The following is a 16,924-nucleotide window of genomic DNA, read 5'->3' as shown; positions in this document are numbered from 1 at the left end:
AAAGAGCCAGGTTTCCCTCCCACATCTACAGCATCCAAACTGTGACTTAAGAGAGGACAACACATGAATTACATATGCACAGCCTATATATTATTGCATATATACTGCAAAGTTATATTCTTTTAAGAGATATTTATTAAATTAATCATTATAAGTGATCTTATCTTTAATTCTTAATTTGGATTATATGGATGTATGATTTTATTTTCTTCTCTTTTCTGAAACCTGCATAAACTGCATTCTTTACTACCAGTTGTTGTGGTAGGAAGTGAATGTGCCGGGATTTCTGCACCAGTGGGTGACATTATCATCATTTAAGGGGAGGTTATATAATGGCACACCAAAACATTTATATAATTTTTTCCATAATTTCTTAAATGATTCCTTGAAGAGCATAAATGGTGCGTGGGTTTGACCTTTACAAAACATGTTTTATTGACACAATCAACAGTCATGGCCAAAAGTTTTGGCAGTGACATACATTTTGTGTTTTGCAAAGTTTGCAGCATCAGACTTTTAAACCCACCCACCGGAAGTTTCTATGGTATACTGAAAAACAATGATAAGCATATCATTACTTTTGAAGGTTTTTATTGGCAAAAAAAATATAAGTCAATATTTACAGTGTTGACCCTTGTTCTTCATAACCTCTGCAATTCGCTCTGGCATGCTGGATATTCGCTTCTGGTCCAAATCCTGACTGATGGCCATCCATTCTTGCCTTATTAGTTCTCAGAGTTGATCACACTTTGTGGGCTTCTGCTTGTCCGCTTGCCTTTTGAGGACTGAACACAGGTTCTCTATGGGATTGAGATCTGGGTAGTTGCCTGGCCACGGATCCAAAATTTCAATGTAATGATCTTCGAGCCACTTCTTTATCACTCTTGCTTTGTGACATGGTGCTCCATCATGCTGGAAAATATACAGATCATCGCCAAATTGCTCATGGTTCGTTGGAAGAAGTCACTCTTGCAGGACGTTTTGATACCATTCTTTATTCATGACAGTGTTTTTGGGCAGAATTATGAGAATGCTCACTCCCCTGGTTGAAAAGCAACCCCACACATGGATGGTCTCAGGATGCTTCACTGTTGGCACATCACAGGACTCATGGTAGCTTTCACCTTTTCTTCTCCAAACAATCGATTTTAAGTGATGTGACATACAGCCACGTATGGCGACCCATACTCAGAATTCGTGCTCTGCATTTAACCCATCAAAAGTGCACACACACAGCAGTGAACACACACAGACACCATGAGCACACAGCCTAAGCAGTGGGCAGCCATTTATGCTGCGGCACCCGGGGGAGCAGTTGTGGGTTCGGTGCCTTGCTCAAGGGCACCTCAGTCGTGGTATTGCCGGCCCGAGACTCGAACCCACAACCTTAGGGTTAGGAGTCAAACCCTCTAAAAACTAGGCCACGTCTCCCCCCAAACCACTGTTGGCAGCGTGATGGCAGCATGATTTCCAGATGTCCCAAACAGACATAAGGGAGCTTCATCTGAGAAAATAACTTTGCACCAGTCTTCTGCTGTCCAATCCTTGTACTTCCTGCAGAATTTCAGTCTGTCCTTGAAATTTTTCTTGGAGAGAAGTGGCTTCTTTGCTGCCCTTCTAGACACCAGGCCGTTGTCCAAAAGTCTTGGCCTCACTGTGCATGCAGATGCTCTCACACCAACCTGCTGCCATTCCTGATCAAGCTCTGCACTGCTGGTGACACGATTTTGTAGCCGACTCCTCAGGAGGAGATAGTCCTGGTGCTTGTTGGACACTTTGGGACGTCCTGAAGACTTCGTCACTGCAGTCTAACCTCTCTCCTTGAAGTTCTTGATGATCTGATAAATGGTTCTTTCAGGTGCAATATTCTTTGTAGCAATTTCCTTACATGTGAGGCCATTTTGATCACAAAGCGATGATGGCTGCACGTGTTTCTTTTTTCATTGCTAACAAAAACACAATGATTGAAAGCACTTCTTCCCTCCTTTTATAGCAATCGGTCTGCTCTTACAATCTAATTAGTATGATACTGATTTTACCTGACTAGTACTCAGTTACACTTTCACATGTGCTGCTGATATGATTATTCAATTAATGTTAGCTGGTCATTTTGTTCCAGGATCAAAAAACAGTGTTTTTGTTGTTGTTGTTTTTGAAAAGTAAATTTTTGGGCCAATGAAGCTTTTAGCAATTATTTAAAATGCATCTGATCACAATAATCTAGAAACAATGTGACTGAACACCACAACAGCTTAAGCAGCAAACTTTGCAAAACAAAAAATTTGTCACTTCCAAAACTTTTGGCCATGACTGTAAATTGTATAAAGCGCTGTAGAAATAAAGTTGACTTGATCTAAAATAAAAGAGGATACAATTTGTCATTGTGGAAATACCCAGGACACTTAAAGGTTCACTTACCTAACCCTCGGATTATTGTAGTACATTATATCCACATTATACATTAAGGAAGTAATATTTACCCTATAGTGCTAGAGCTTATGTACAAAGGTGATGTCGTCCTGCTGACAAGCATTTTCTTCATTGTGCTTCTGTAAGACTTCCGAATGTAAAAATTGTCAATTGGATATCCTTGCTCCATTGACCCCATTCATGTACTGGTGTAAGAGCGACATCTTGTGGTGAAAAAAATCTAATACAGCTTGCTAAATATTAACAGCCATATGAATATTAAACTACGACCAATAACAAAATAACCTCTTTCCATGCTACGTGCAAAAAAATAAATGAATACAAAATCCTTAAAGTATTGGACAATGTCTTTTTATACTTCAGAGTCCCATATGATCTCTCGTTGTATTGGTAAAAATGTCTAGTTTCAAACTTGATACTGCAAATGATGCAATGCTGCCTCTCAGCGGTAGTTTTCAAATCAACCTGTTATTCGTCTCTGTACAGCACGCTTAGATAATCAACACCACGCTGCAAAATTCTCACTGTGTATATATTGTAAATCACCTATTATACAGTCCTCTGTTAATTCCTAAATGTTGTGTATTTCTGTTCTTTTTTAGTTTAAAACGTGCAGACTTTAACAAAATCAGTGCCAACGATAGAGCGCGCAAGGAACTCAGGGTGTGCGTCAATTACTTGAAATAACATTAAAAACATATTGCAGTTTGATGTGCACCAGACGTGATCTGCACGTAGGCTATTTGGAAAAACTTTTTTGAATGTTTTGATTTGTGGTTATAACCTCCAGCCAGATGTCACCTTCACACTGTCGCTGCTATCTAGGTAATGAAGACACCATTTGCTCGTGGGTACATCGCGTTTCTTCCCAGATTTTCACTGGTTTGACACGCTCTCTAGCATCTGGTTGACACTCAACACATACTTCGAGTGTCCTACAGCATTCCAGCCGGCTGTTATAATAATAGCTGTAAGCAAGACTTGCAGTAATGAAAAGGGGCCGTGCCGGTAGCCCTATTGGATCAAACCAGTTTTTTTTTTTTTTTTTTTTTTTTTTTCTTGCTTTGGCGCACGAGGGGAGGAGAGAGAATGAATATCAAAAATAAACCGCGTACGCTGGAGAAGCCCAAGACTGTATAAATACCAGCGCAAGAACATCCTTCACTTACACAGTGAGCCTCTTTCTATGAACTCTCGAGACTTAATTTGAATTCTTATTAAATCAATATTGATATTGTTTTTTTCTTTTAATTTGCAGTGGATTATGTTCATCTTTGTTTTAAAACAGAACTAGCTATCAGCGCTTCCAGTGCCGTTTTCTAATTTTTCAACACAGTTTTGGATATTTCTGTATTCACCATTAAAATGGTATCCACAGTTGTTTGTTATATGTTTTTCTTAGTAAATCTTATGTCTCAGTTAGCTACGAGTGAGATAAACGAGGAAGAGGAGACCGTGCCAGTAAACCTTACTTTCAGAAAAGGTGTTTTTTGGAGGAATGAAGAGAGACAGCGTTTTAAGATCAAAGCATTTGGTCAACTTTTCCTGCTTGACCTGACTCCGGATAGCAGGTTCGTGTCTCCATCATTAAACGTCCAGCGCTTAAATGCAAAAAACCTCCCAGCCGTTCTGGACGCCTCCAGGAGCGGAGGTGTCTTCAGGGATGTGACCCCGTCCGGAGACAGCGGCGCGGACCTCAGAGGCTGTTTCTACAAAGGAACGGTCAACTCTGATGAGGACTCGGTAGTTGCTGTCAGTTTATGTCACGGCATGCAGGGTACTTTCATAACCCAAGGGGACGAGTACTTTATTCAGCCTAAAGCAAGTGCCAAGACCACCGGCAAATCTTTTCCGCAGGTGCACGTCGTTAAAAGGCGAGGGTTTTCCAGCAGCAGTCGCAGAGCGTCAAATATGGTCTTTGATCAAGAAAAAGTTGACAGTCTTGTGAAAAAGAGCAACATGAACTCTAGTGAAGACGAAGACGGCAAAGTGAGACGCGCGAAAAGATTCGTCTCAGCTGCAAGATACATCGAGACCCTGGTAGTCGCAGACGCTTCTATGACACGTTTCTATGGAGACGATATAAAGGTGAGTCAAAGCGTGCCTTTAGAGAAGAAGCAAATTCCCGAGTTTTATTTTGAAAGGCATGCGGAATTGCTAATACTACATTTGCTCCTTTGGGTGCACCAACTTTGTTAGTTATCTAATTGATTCTGAAACGTGTATGTACAATTCAGCTACTGACCGACCTTTCTATACATTTATTGAAGAATTTTCACCACTCATCAGATGGGCTTCGACAGACCACCTGGTGAAACCACTCAGCCTATAGGCTACAGTATGAACAGCAATTTTGTATAGTTAATTTTCCAATTTTATTTATTTTACAAGCTTATATTTTGCAGTTATACCCAGATTTTGTCCTTATGCGAACAACTGACTGCAATATGTACACGGAATATTTGTAGAATTTTAACACACGTTTTAACTATTGCTTATTTGCACCCTGTTTTAATAAGGTACCTAAATAGATAATAATACGTCTCACAAAGACCCATCAAGTCTTCTCAATAAGTTTTCCAGGTGACATTCAATCTACCATCTCTGAGCGCAAGGAAAGTGTGTGTAAACACGTAAAACTGTTTACCAAGGAGGGCATTTTAGGTCAATATACTGAAGAGTTGTAGGGAGCAAGGATCCTGTATCGTAAACAGGATTTGCGTGATAGTTGCCTGCAGGAGTTTGTTTTGGAAAGTCAAAGCGTCGGTGATTTCTTTCTCTCAGCGGTCGCTTGCAGCGGGGTTTCTCTCATGGAGATAGAAAGATCGGGTTGGACCAGGATTGGAGTTACAAAACGCTTTGAACGAAATCTGTCAGTCCATTCCACCTACATTACATAGTTCGGTTTTATGACTATGCGAAGCTTTATGTAAATAGAAATATGCTAACAGAAATCCATCTTTCTGGACATGAATTACTTATTATGTGAATAAAAAAAATGTTCACTGCTACCCTTTAAGATCTGTACAGAAATAAACATTAAAAGTAGGGAATATGTGTTTATCCCTTTAGCTGATGTGTTGCTAACTATATGACTGTACTCAAAACAGCTGTCATATGTGCTGTTTCAAATTATTCAGGGACAAATTTCCATTCTAGTCGGTCTTTATTCCCATGTAGAACTGCAGCTGTATTCACAAGTTGAAAATGAGGTATCAAGTTTTTAATAAAGGCTAAAACGAATTAGCCCTTAATGATCAGTCTATGATTTAGACATGAAAAGTAACATAAATCAGGCAAACCACTAAAAGCTTGTGGTTTGAGGGTGACTGTGGGGTTGGTTATACAGAGTGTAACAAAATATGAAACTTGTCTGTGAATCAGTGTGGGAGAAAATAAAATACAGAGGAGGGCGAAAAGAACATCTGGAAAAGAAGGACATCCAGGAGTTGTTTGCGACCCATTTTATTGATAGAAAGAAGAACAAATGTTTAAATGTCTTGGTCACATAGGCCTTCCGATTTGGGCCACCACTTTATTCTCTCCCCCCAAAATGTAGTGTCAAGTTTAATGAAGAAAATACTCACTGAGCAGCTTCTTTGCTGGTCCTACTATGATATTTGTGACAGCTGCATTAATTTAATACATATATTTAACATGGAACCTAAAATATTGTCAAGTCTTAAACAGTCAATCAGACAATCATCTAGTTTTATTGCCAAAAATACATCATGTTTTTGGTACTGTATATCCAGGGTTTGAGATTTGTTTACGCAGTGTATCTGCAGACCATTTTTGTTTGATTACAAATTTCTATTCTCTCTTCTTTCTTTCTACAGCACTACCTCCTGACAGTGATGTCCATGGCAGCACAGATCTATGTGCATCCTAGCCTGAAAAATGCTGTTAGTCTGGTGGTGGTGAAGATGGTGGTTGTGGAGGATGAGGATGTGGGACCTGAGCTTTCAAGCAACGGTGGTGTTGCCCTGCGCAACTTCTGCAGGTGGCAACAACTTTTCAACCCAGGCAGTCAGAGGCATCCTGAACACTATGACACTGCCATCCTGTTTACTAGAGAGGTGAGAAACACAAAACAGAGACTTTTTAGAACAAAGGAATCAAATTTAAATGAAAAATCAACATTAACTGTCATGCTGCTGAAAGAAATTCATGTAAGTAACCCATGTTCAAACAGTCAAATGTGTTTTGGGCTTAAAATTATGGCGCAACTGGCCTTTTTTAGCAGATTTACTTTTAATACTAGAAATATGTAGGTCATTTAATTAATTTTTCCATCAGGAAAGATGGCGACTATTTCTCCCCAATATTTCCAGTCCACACACATTTTACAGATGTAATTACCTTCAGCTTTTGATTAACTCACTTGGCTACCACTTTTCCAAAACAAGAAATAATTTCATTGAGTCAGTGACAGGGTCATGATCACAATGCTCAGCAGGGAACCCCCTGTCCAATCTTGGAGACAGCAAGCATGAGATTGTAGCTCTGCCAAAAACCAGAGGGTTAGCACTGGATAATATAGTTGTAGAGAAATGAAAATTTGGCTGGACATCCAGCTGAGAGCAACACGACAGAACGATGAGAGATCTCAGTCCTGCTGTGGCTAGATGGAGAAACAGGTGGTTTTTATTTAGTGGAGGAGGTCTGGGTGTCTCTGGTTGTCTCACATGGTTTCCACTGAGACGTCTTCCCCAGTCAAGGTTATCCCTGTCTGGACAGGGAAGTGCTGGGCAGGCCCTTTGGTCTACATGGTGCTGTGTGGTCCAGCTATCTCACAGTTAATTTTCCCCCTCTTGCTTTTTTCTAGTACGCAGTCTGCCATGTATTTGCTTCATTTTACGATGGAAACACTGACAAATATGTTTTGCTGGCAAGAGCCTGCTTGGGGAAAAAAGGGCTGTCTGGAACTAATGGAGCGATGTCTGGATATCAGTGTCTCAGATGTGTCCCCCTCTCCTCTACTCTCACATCTCTCTGTCTCATTTGCCCACTTGTCTCTCTCTTTTTTGACCTCAGGATATTTGCGGATATAAGGATTGTGACACTCTGGGTGTAGCTGATATTGGCACTATGTGCGACCCCAAAAGAAGCTGCTCAGTCATAGAGGACAACGGCCTTCAGGCAGCTTTCACTGTGTCACATGAAGTCGGTATGTTCACACACATGACTAGACTCTACGTCTGTAGTTAGACATCTCAGCCTTACCGACTGTCTGGACAAGAGCATGTGTTCCAGACTGAGTCATTAATTAATGTAAGCCAGCTGTTTTCAGCAGCTAAAATATACTGAGAACTTTGTGTTTCCATTAGGCCCGTTGATCAATCACAATTTCTAATCGAATTCATCATATGATATGTTGACTAAATTCAAATCACACAAATCTCACAATTAATTTCATATCCATATTTAATTGTAAAATGATGAATCACATGTCAATATTTGATGAGAAAAAGACCAGTAAATAAACGACTTACATAGACTGTCTAAGGTACAGTTCTTCTCCATCGAATAAGCACCAAGTTGCAGTTGTAGCTGCAGTGTTGTTGTTTGTTTGATTGTTTGAATGGAAATCACACCCTCTGGAAAGGCAAAAAGCACAATGAGCACCAGTGATCAATGAAAGATAGTCATATGGAGGAGCACAGCAATGTGGAAAAATTATTACACCGTACAGGTGCAGTACATCTTTCTATTTTCCCCTCTTTTTTCAGGCCATGTACTCAGCATGCCACACGATGATTCTAAAATCTGTGAGAAGTTGTTTGGGCATCTCAATGGGCATCATATGATGGCTCCTTTCTTCGTTCACCTCAACAAAACTCTTCCCTGGTCCCCATGTAGTGCACTCTACATCACAGAGTTCTTCGACAATGGCCACGGTATGATCCTTCTCCGTCTGTCAGGATGCTGTTTTAATCATTTCCCTTTTTTAAAAGTGACAATATATGTAAATGAAAAAGAACTCCCTGAAATGCAGTACCATTTGTTTTGCTCCTGTCTTTCTGAGTGTATTTTTTATTAACAGCTGGTTTTCTCTCGGTTATCATTAGGTTTTCAGTTTTTGTTTGGTTTTGGCCTTAAAGCACAATGGTGCATATTTCCTAGAGAAAAAATGTAATAACATTCAGTTTTGAGACATTTTGCTAGGATTGTATATCTGTCATTCAAAAGTTAATGGAAACATGGCACAGAGAATCTACTGTATAATTTTGATCTTAATGTGCGGTGAAAAATCTCTATAATATAGATGCCTGTGTTTTATGAATTTACTTTCTTTCAGTGTTTTGCACGTTTCTTGTTTAAATGCCACTTCTGTCTTAACTTACTCCCTAACCACTAATAATGGGCTGGTGGGACCACACTCTGTAATTTTGCTGAGAGTGTCAAAACTAACAGTCTTTGCAGAGTAAGCTCACTCTCACTACCATTCAGAAGTTTGGGATCAATAAGATCCCTCATTTTTGATGTCTCCTGTGCTCACCAAGGCTGCATTTTTTCATCAAAATAGAGTGAAAACAGTAACATTGTGAAATATTATTACAGTTTAAAATCACTTTTCTAATTCAATATATTTAAAAATTGTATTTATTCTTGTCTGGTTTGAATTTTCAGCAGCCATTAGTGTAGTCTTCACCATGACACTCTTTCAGATCAATTTTTCTGGACTGAATGGAAAGTTAAAAAGAACAGCGTTTATTTGAAATAGAAATCTTTCCGTCAAGCCTGTCAATTAGGGATGCCTAATATTAACTATGATTCAAATACAACAGGACAATTCACAGTAAAGATGAACTCAGATAAGAAAAAGTGACAGCTCAGGAAATATGGTAGACATATTTTCTCCAGTTGTTGATATATTTCCATCGATATCTCAGTCTACACACTTTCGTTCCCGCTCTTCCACTGACTCATCTTTAGTGACTCACACATTCCAGGTTTAACAACTGTTTTCCCTCACAAAGACAGTATAGTACGTGTAGCCAAGCACATGCCGTCTTTACCGGTTGCACTGTTGCTAAAGGTACTGTAGACTATTAACTGATACTGCTTCGAGGCTGTTATTTTCCATTGTTGTCATGCCTGTATCCGTTTCACCAAAAGCCTTTCATTACAAAGCATTCATAACATTCATTTAGGTGTGTAAAGCTGTACTGAAACCTTTCCAAAGGTGTCCTCAATACTTTAAGCCTAATTAGATTTCAGTGTCAATCTCAGAAAAACACAAAGGGAGTCAAGAAGTCTGCGTAAGAGTTTCAAGGCATTATACTGTCTCCATATCTGTGTCCATATGGATAAAACTATGTTTAGGAAGAACATTTCTTACAGTTAAATTATAGTTTCTTTTGTTACAGATTTTTACATTTTTTAGAGTGAGCTAATTGAGGCTGCACAATAATAGGTTACATGGATCCAGATGGGAGACTATTATGTCTTACGCACACTGGGATGAGAGGAGGTACAATGAGATCTCTCAGCAATGAAAATAGTCCCCTCAAGCTAACGTGCACACCTGTTTTAGACTTGCTGTATGTAAGAGATTGTTTTAGCTGAAGTAAACACTCGGTCACTGCAAACCACCTTATAAGCATAATATCATTTACATTTATATATATGTATTTGGGAGAAGCTTTTATCCAAAGCAACTTATCTTGTATTTAAAGGTACATATTTTATCAGTTACTGCTTTCCCTGGGAATCGAACCCGTGAATTTGGTATTGCACTGTTTAACGACAGGAAGACAATCTTCACGTTGAATTTGAATCAAATAGGCTAAATAAAACCCTGCATGTGCATTCATTAGGTGACTGTTTGCTGGATCCACCTGAGAAGAGCATCCCTTTACCTACCGAGCTCCCCGGCCGTATGTTTGGTCTGGATCGACAGTGCCAGCAAGCTTTCGGGGACAAATATACCCACTGTTCCAATGCCCCTGAAGATCAGGTGTGTGTACAGCTGTGGTGTCGAGAGGAAGGAAAGATACAGTGCACGACCAGGAATGGAAGCCTTCCCTGGGCTGATGGTACTCCATGCGGGGAGGACAGGAGATGTCGTGAGGGTTCATGCGTGTCGAGTGCACTAGAGGAGGCGGGAGAAGGGAAGGTATGCATGCCCAGGAGGATGTGTGTATGTGCGTCATCTGGTTTTATCACACTTTTACCTGTCAGCACGTATGCATCAAAAACACCCATGTACAGATTTACAGGCGCCACTATTAATAAATATCTGAAACGGCAGGTGACGCCTTGCGTATGGCCTCTTGTGCGTCACCCTACTCTTCCTTTTAAAAATTGTAAACAATTGTGCATACTGTCTCAATGATCTCTTCTGTCTCTCTCAGATTATTCAAAACTTTTACGTATTTCCCTTCCTTTGACTTTAAAAACGACACATACTTTTCACCATAGTGTTTACATGTTTGAAGAAGTCTTAGAGTGCTTAGAGCCAGACTTCTTTTTTTTAACCTTCAGAAAAAACTCATTCCTCCTCTTGGATCCCAACCAGCTGAGCAGCTTAAAATAATCAGTCTACTTTAAATTCAGCTTCTAAATGCCAGAGAGAGAGAAAGAGAATGAGTTTATATAGAGGGAACCATTAAAAAGCTCAATTATTTTTGAGCCTTCCATTAAAGATGCAGTTGCAATGTATTCAGCAAAGCCTCTTAAAAAGTGTGATTATATTTGGTGTAGTGTGTTAAAATAAAACCCAAGCTTGTGATCCCAGACGGCCTGGCTGTTAGAAAGCATCCCTCAGCCAACTCATAAAAAACCCTGACAGAAATGCAGTGTGGTATGCTCACATTCCGTCAGCACTACGCTTACTGGAAGTGATGTTTAGGAGCACTTTGCAAGGCAAAAGTGACAGTAAAGACATTTATAATGTTACAAAAGATTTCTATTTCAAATAAATGCTATTCTTTTGAATCTTTCCACACAGTTTGCACAAAAATATTGGCTGTTTTCAACAATGATAATAATAAGAATTGTTTCTTGATCGGCAAGTCAGCATATTGGAATGATTTCTGAAGATCATGTCACACTAAAGACCGGAGTTATGGCTGCTAATAAATTCTGCTTTACCATCACAGGAATAAATTAAATTTTCAAGTGTACTGAAAGATAACAGTTATTCTAAATTGTAATAATATTTAGTAATGTTACTGTATTTTTTATACAAGGTGCTATACATTACAGTGAAATGTATTTCTAACTGCCTCTATTTGTGTTCTAGGTGCCAGTCAATGGTGGCTGGGGAGAGTGGGGCCCTTGGGGGCCGTGCTCACGGACATGTGGCGGGGGTGTGGAGTTTTCTCGCCGCGAGTGCACTGCTCCAGTGCCACAGAACGGGGGCTCGTACTGTGTGGGACAGAGGGTCAAATACCAGTCCTGCAATACTCAGACATGCCCAGAGGACCATGGTAACATTTTATAAATAAACTTCCATACACACACTGGATGGCATAGGTCACATTATTAAGGGCTAGAGAATGAATGAGGGGAGTGAATGAGGTCAAGAGGTCGAAAGACTATGCATTTGTTATGATCACAGTATTCTTAGAGGTGCACCAGAGACCATTTTTTTTAATCCACAGGAAAAAGCTTCAGAGAGGAGCAGTGTGAAAAGTATAACACTGACCGTTACTTGGACATTCAAGGAAACATGAAGCAGTGGATCCCCAAATATTCCGGTGTCTCTCCACGAGACCGCTGCAAACTCGTCTGCCGAGCCAAAGGGAGCAATGAATTCAAAGTTTTTGAAGCTAAGGTGCACATCCGTTGAAAACATTTTCTAATCTGATCAGCAATAATAACATAATAAATAAAAATTTTCATCTCTTCTGTGTATCTGCCTGCTCTAAAGATTTACTACGTCAGATGATCTCTTAGACTTCCCTCTTGCCACAGGCCCATTGATATCTTTACACTCCCACTAAACTCTCATGCATGAAATATTTTCCCTGTTGTAAAATGTGAAACCTGAACACCCTAACCCTACAGTCCAGCTACTTGCTTAAGCTCTTGAGTGCACCTCTGTAACTGATATTTCAGATACAGCTGAAATGTACTTGGTTTTGCGTCATCCACCCAGAGTTTTTGCTATTCCGCTTTATGTGGAATAGCCATTATGTTAGAACAGAATACACTGGAGCACTTAGGCTGCCACTGCAATAAAAGTGTTTCTCTTTATGGTTTTCTGTCTATTCTAATGCTGATGCTTCATATGTGCTTTGCAGGTCATGGATGGCACCACCTGTGGGCCAGACACCACATCTATCTGTGTTCAGGGCCAATGCATCAAAGCTGGTTGTGACCAGGTGATAGGCTCCAATGAAAAGCTGGATAAGTGCGGTATCTGCGGAGGTGACGGTACGAACTGTAGGAAAATAAGCGGCTCATTAAACAAAGCTACGTAAGTATAGATTATATATGGAAGCATTACTAATACCATTTAAAATAATGGAACACACTGGGAAAGGTGTGAGCTAACAATATTATAATGTACAGTATGAAAAATGGATATTCAATGAAGATTACCAGTGGAACTGTTATTAAATTATTCTGTTTTTATAGATTGTCTTTAAGTGAGCTTTAAAAGACAGCTAAGGTAGTCTAAATGTAAAAAGGGGTAAATGATCATGTAGAAATGAAGTATCCAATATAATATCGATAAATGTAAAAATTCTGAGCTCCAGAAGGGGGTTTTCACAATGATACCATAGAAGAACCATTGTTCTGTGAACATTTCTTAAATGAATGATTTTTGTCTCAAAGTGTGGTCACAGTAGTAAAATTGCCATGAAATTTTACAAACAAAAAAAAGTCCATTGTCTATAGAGGGTTATGCCAGCTGAGTGGCAGCATTACTGTTCAGCTTGAATGCAATTAAACAAAATGCAGATTCTACAGAATATATTAAAACAACCAGAATATCCATTGGGATTCTCGTCACTTTTGACATAATGTAATTTCTGCCTTTAACAAGTTTTAGGGCTGGGTGATATGACAATACATAACAATGATCATCCATATTTGGATCTAGCTATATTGCATTTATAGTGTTGTCTGGCAGATCAAGTATGCTATGTACATGGACCACTGGTTCTCTGAGTCCAACTGCCTTTAATTTAATCAGTTAATAATTTTTTACTCCCGTTTTCACAGTTCTACTAGTGCCAGCCAAGTTGCAAGACGTACTGCCACTCAGTCTGGTTTAGTGGGCATGTTCTGTCACGAAAGTGACATCAATGCATACCCTCTATTGTCACTAACATGTAAATGTATGAAGCACCCTTCAAACAAGTCACTTTCAAAACAAAGCAAGTTTTTATTGGTCAATGCGGCAAATTCATGTGACCAACTTGAAAATGAGCAAAACCTACAAGGGGAAGTTTTTTGCCCTCACATAAAACTTCTGACAGAATAGATTACTACTGGAATAGTAACACATTCTATTAGAAGGTGGACCACACCTTCAAAGTAAAGAACCATGGAAAATTCTGCAGTGGAAAGTTTCCATGGATGTTAAAGATATTTCATGGAACCAGAGATGCTAATAAAGAACCTTTCATTTTAAGAGTGTAATGTCACCTGATGACCAATATTGTACCAATATTCATATGATTCATTGTTTGCCTATAATATCTCCACAGTATTGGCTACACTGATATTGTTACCATCCCTGCCGGGGCGACTAACATTGACATAAAACAGCGCAGCCATCGAGGCATCGCACACGACGGTAATTACTTGGCGGTAAAGACAGAAGACGGAAACTACATCTTGAATGGGAATTTCTCAGTGTCTATGGCAGAGCAGGACATCCCAGTGCCTGGCGCCATGCTTCGCTACAGCGGCTCTTCCACCACCTTGGAGCGCCTCCTCAGCTTTCACAGACTTGGGGAGCCCATCACCATCCAGCTGCTGTCCACCGCTGGGGACTCCTCACCCCCTAGAATAAAGTATACTTTCTTTTTGCCAAGGGATGTGCCTTTTAGCAAGCCTGGCACAGAGAGCAGGATTTCGCCACATGTCATCTTTCCCTTTGGGGGAGCTGACTGGGTCCTGGGTGAGTGGTCTGAGTGCTCCAAGAGCTGTGGTGCTGGATGGTCCAGGAGAAGCGTGGAGTGTAGAGATGGGGATGGATCCATTTCTTACCTCTGCGATGCCGATCTGAGACCAGCAGACATTCGGCCCTGTGGGGATCTGCCCTGTCCCATGTGGCAAATGGGGCCGTGGTCAGCGTGCTCACGGACTTGTGGAGTCGGACAGCGCCACCGCACTGTAGTCTGCATGGATTACACGGGCAAGGTTCTAGAGCATGAAAAGTGCAACCCAGACAAGAGGCCAGAGGTAGCTGTAGCGGAATGTTTTTATCAGGACTGCTAAAACTGACATTGTGTGCAGTAGTAGAGAATGAGGAGGTGGTGGGATCCATAATGACTGAGAAAAAGCTTCAGAAACAAACTAAGAAGCTCTTGGGTATAGAGCATTAGATTGGAGATCGCTTGTCAAGCATAACCAGGACATTTGATATGAGTTATTATCTATATCATGGTTTAATCTAATTCTCTCTTTTAACCACAAAGGTAACCTCCCACGGAGATCTACCTCAGTCAATACAAGCTTCATAATGTTCACAGTTGTTTAGAGAGGAGTCCATTGGAAAACATTTGCACAAACCTGCTGAAATGAGTCCAAATTAAGGTACCTAAAGGTGGTCACATAAATGATTTATCCACCTTTCTAGAACTGTCCACAACGGACTGCATTTTAGTATCTTTATACATGCTAGACTAATTGATTTCACACATTTATTTTAATTGCCAGCTTATGTTTTGTAGCATTGAGTTTCGTATTAATATCTACTCCTTTTAATACTGGTATCACCCTCAAAGGCTTTCAGATTTTTCATACTGCAACACTGGAGGAAACCGTATTTGGAAGTACAGTCCTTTACTGGTCTCACAATAGCTGTATGTGAACAACATACACAGAAAAGAGCTGTTAGAATAGATACAAATATGCTAATTTTACCTTTAAAATGTTGCCTGGTTATGACTGTTGATTTGGATGAATGATTTTAGTTTGTAATGAAGAATCAAAGTGGAATTGCCTTCTCTCACACACTGTTGGTCTTTCTGTACATATATAAAGCCATGAGGCAACAAGCTATCCCAGTTTGAGAGCAACAGTGTAAAGACTACAAAGTGTGCCTTTAATTAATCAATTTCTCTATTGGCATCCACTGGTGCACATTACTTAAAAGGGATCATTTAAAATAACTGATAATGGCATATGTGAGTTTACAGGAGAAAGTAATTTATTGCTAAATGTTCATTTAGAAGTGGATAATTACTGTATATTATTGGACACACATGTGCCCTCAAGATAATTGCAATGATTACTAAGACACAAAAAGAGAAAATACATTTCCTGTGAAAGACACATTGAGATTGCATGCATCTTTGCAATCTATATTCTGCTAATTTGTCCTTACACTTCCAAGCTTTAGTTGACACTGTATAAATGCATTTAAAAATCTATCACCAACACACACATTATAAGAAAGAAGAGAAAAACTCATCTGAATGTTGTAAATGAATAGTATTTTATTTAATAGGACAACTATAGGCAAACAGTTCTAACACAGCAGTTCTGGGCAGACATGGCTGATATTTCTGAAATTTTCCCTTTAGCCGTACGATCACTGATATTTGTTGCAAGAGCCATTTCACATATGGCAAAATTGCATTTAATTGGATACTTGCAAATTTTCTTAGCCTTTAATATAATTGAAGACAACCTGTAAAAAAAATTGAAAATATGAGAGAAAAGATTTGCATTCCATTTGAGTCAAAAGTATGCAAGTTTTGAAATGGTGCATATTTGAAACTAAAGCATTCTATCCCTTCAATGAAGGTCTGCACAATGCTATTGTTATAGCTTCCTTTTACAAGCTATTTATTTTTCTACCTTCAACACCTAATGTTTTTTTTTCTTGATGCTGCTGTCTGTCTTATACATGATTGATGTAAGAATTTAAATCAATTAAATGTGTCTACAATAATAAAATTCTTCTTGATTCATTTGTAAGGCCTCCATGTCAACACATCGTTAACCAATAGCTACACTGTTACCTAATGTGTACAAATGAATTCATAAAACATTTCATCAATGAACAGCTGTGCATACAGAACAAATGCGTGAAAAGTTGTATGTCCAGACTAACAAAATATTGGAAACAAAGATGAAACCTCAGGGTGCCAATTAAAACACAGAGAAGATGCAAATGTAGTTAAATAAAGAGTCTGTGTAAGAGACTTTTGTGCATATATGCTTAGTCCAGTAGATTTTGTGAGGTGAAAGGTAAGTTTACTACATTAAATCAGATTCTTTTTTTTTAAGAATACAGTTGTAACTACCTGTCACATGTAAAGTTATTTCATAATCTAAAAAGGGGCAAAACAACACTTGA

The 16,924-nt window shown here is 39.4% G+C and overlaps 1 protein-coding gene across 1 annotated transcript; it reads left to right on the top strand.

The window, feature by feature from the left end:
* The first annotated feature begins 3,520 nt into the window (after nt 1–3,520).
* adamts8a (ADAM metallopeptidase with thrombospondin type 1 motif, 8a) lies at nt 3,521–16,531 on the top strand. Its single transcript, XM_042724062.1, has 9 exons — nt 3,521–4,518; nt 6,270–6,509; nt 7,468–7,600; nt 8,163–8,330; nt 10,254–10,552; nt 11,681–11,867; nt 12,042–12,214; nt 12,684–12,859; nt 14,100–16,531. The coding sequence occupies exons 1-9, from the start codon at nt 3,796–3,798 to the stop codon at nt 14,833–14,835; spliced, it is 2,835 nt and encodes a 944-aa protein (XP_042579996.1). The 5' UTR covers nt 3,521–3,795; the 3' UTR covers nt 14,836–16,531.
* Nucleotides 16,532–16,924: the final 393 nt, after the last annotated feature.

The sequence above is a fragment of the Cyprinus carpio genome, chromosome B5, assembly GCF_018340385.1.
Source record: "Cyprinus carpio isolate SPL01 chromosome B5, ASM1834038v1, whole genome shotgun sequence".
Lineage (NCBI taxonomy): Eukaryota > Metazoa > Chordata > Actinopteri > Cypriniformes > Cyprinidae > Cyprinus > Cyprinus carpio.
The sequence above is the reverse complement of the archived record's forward strand: the minus strand, read 5'-3'. Positions and strand labels throughout refer to the sequence as shown.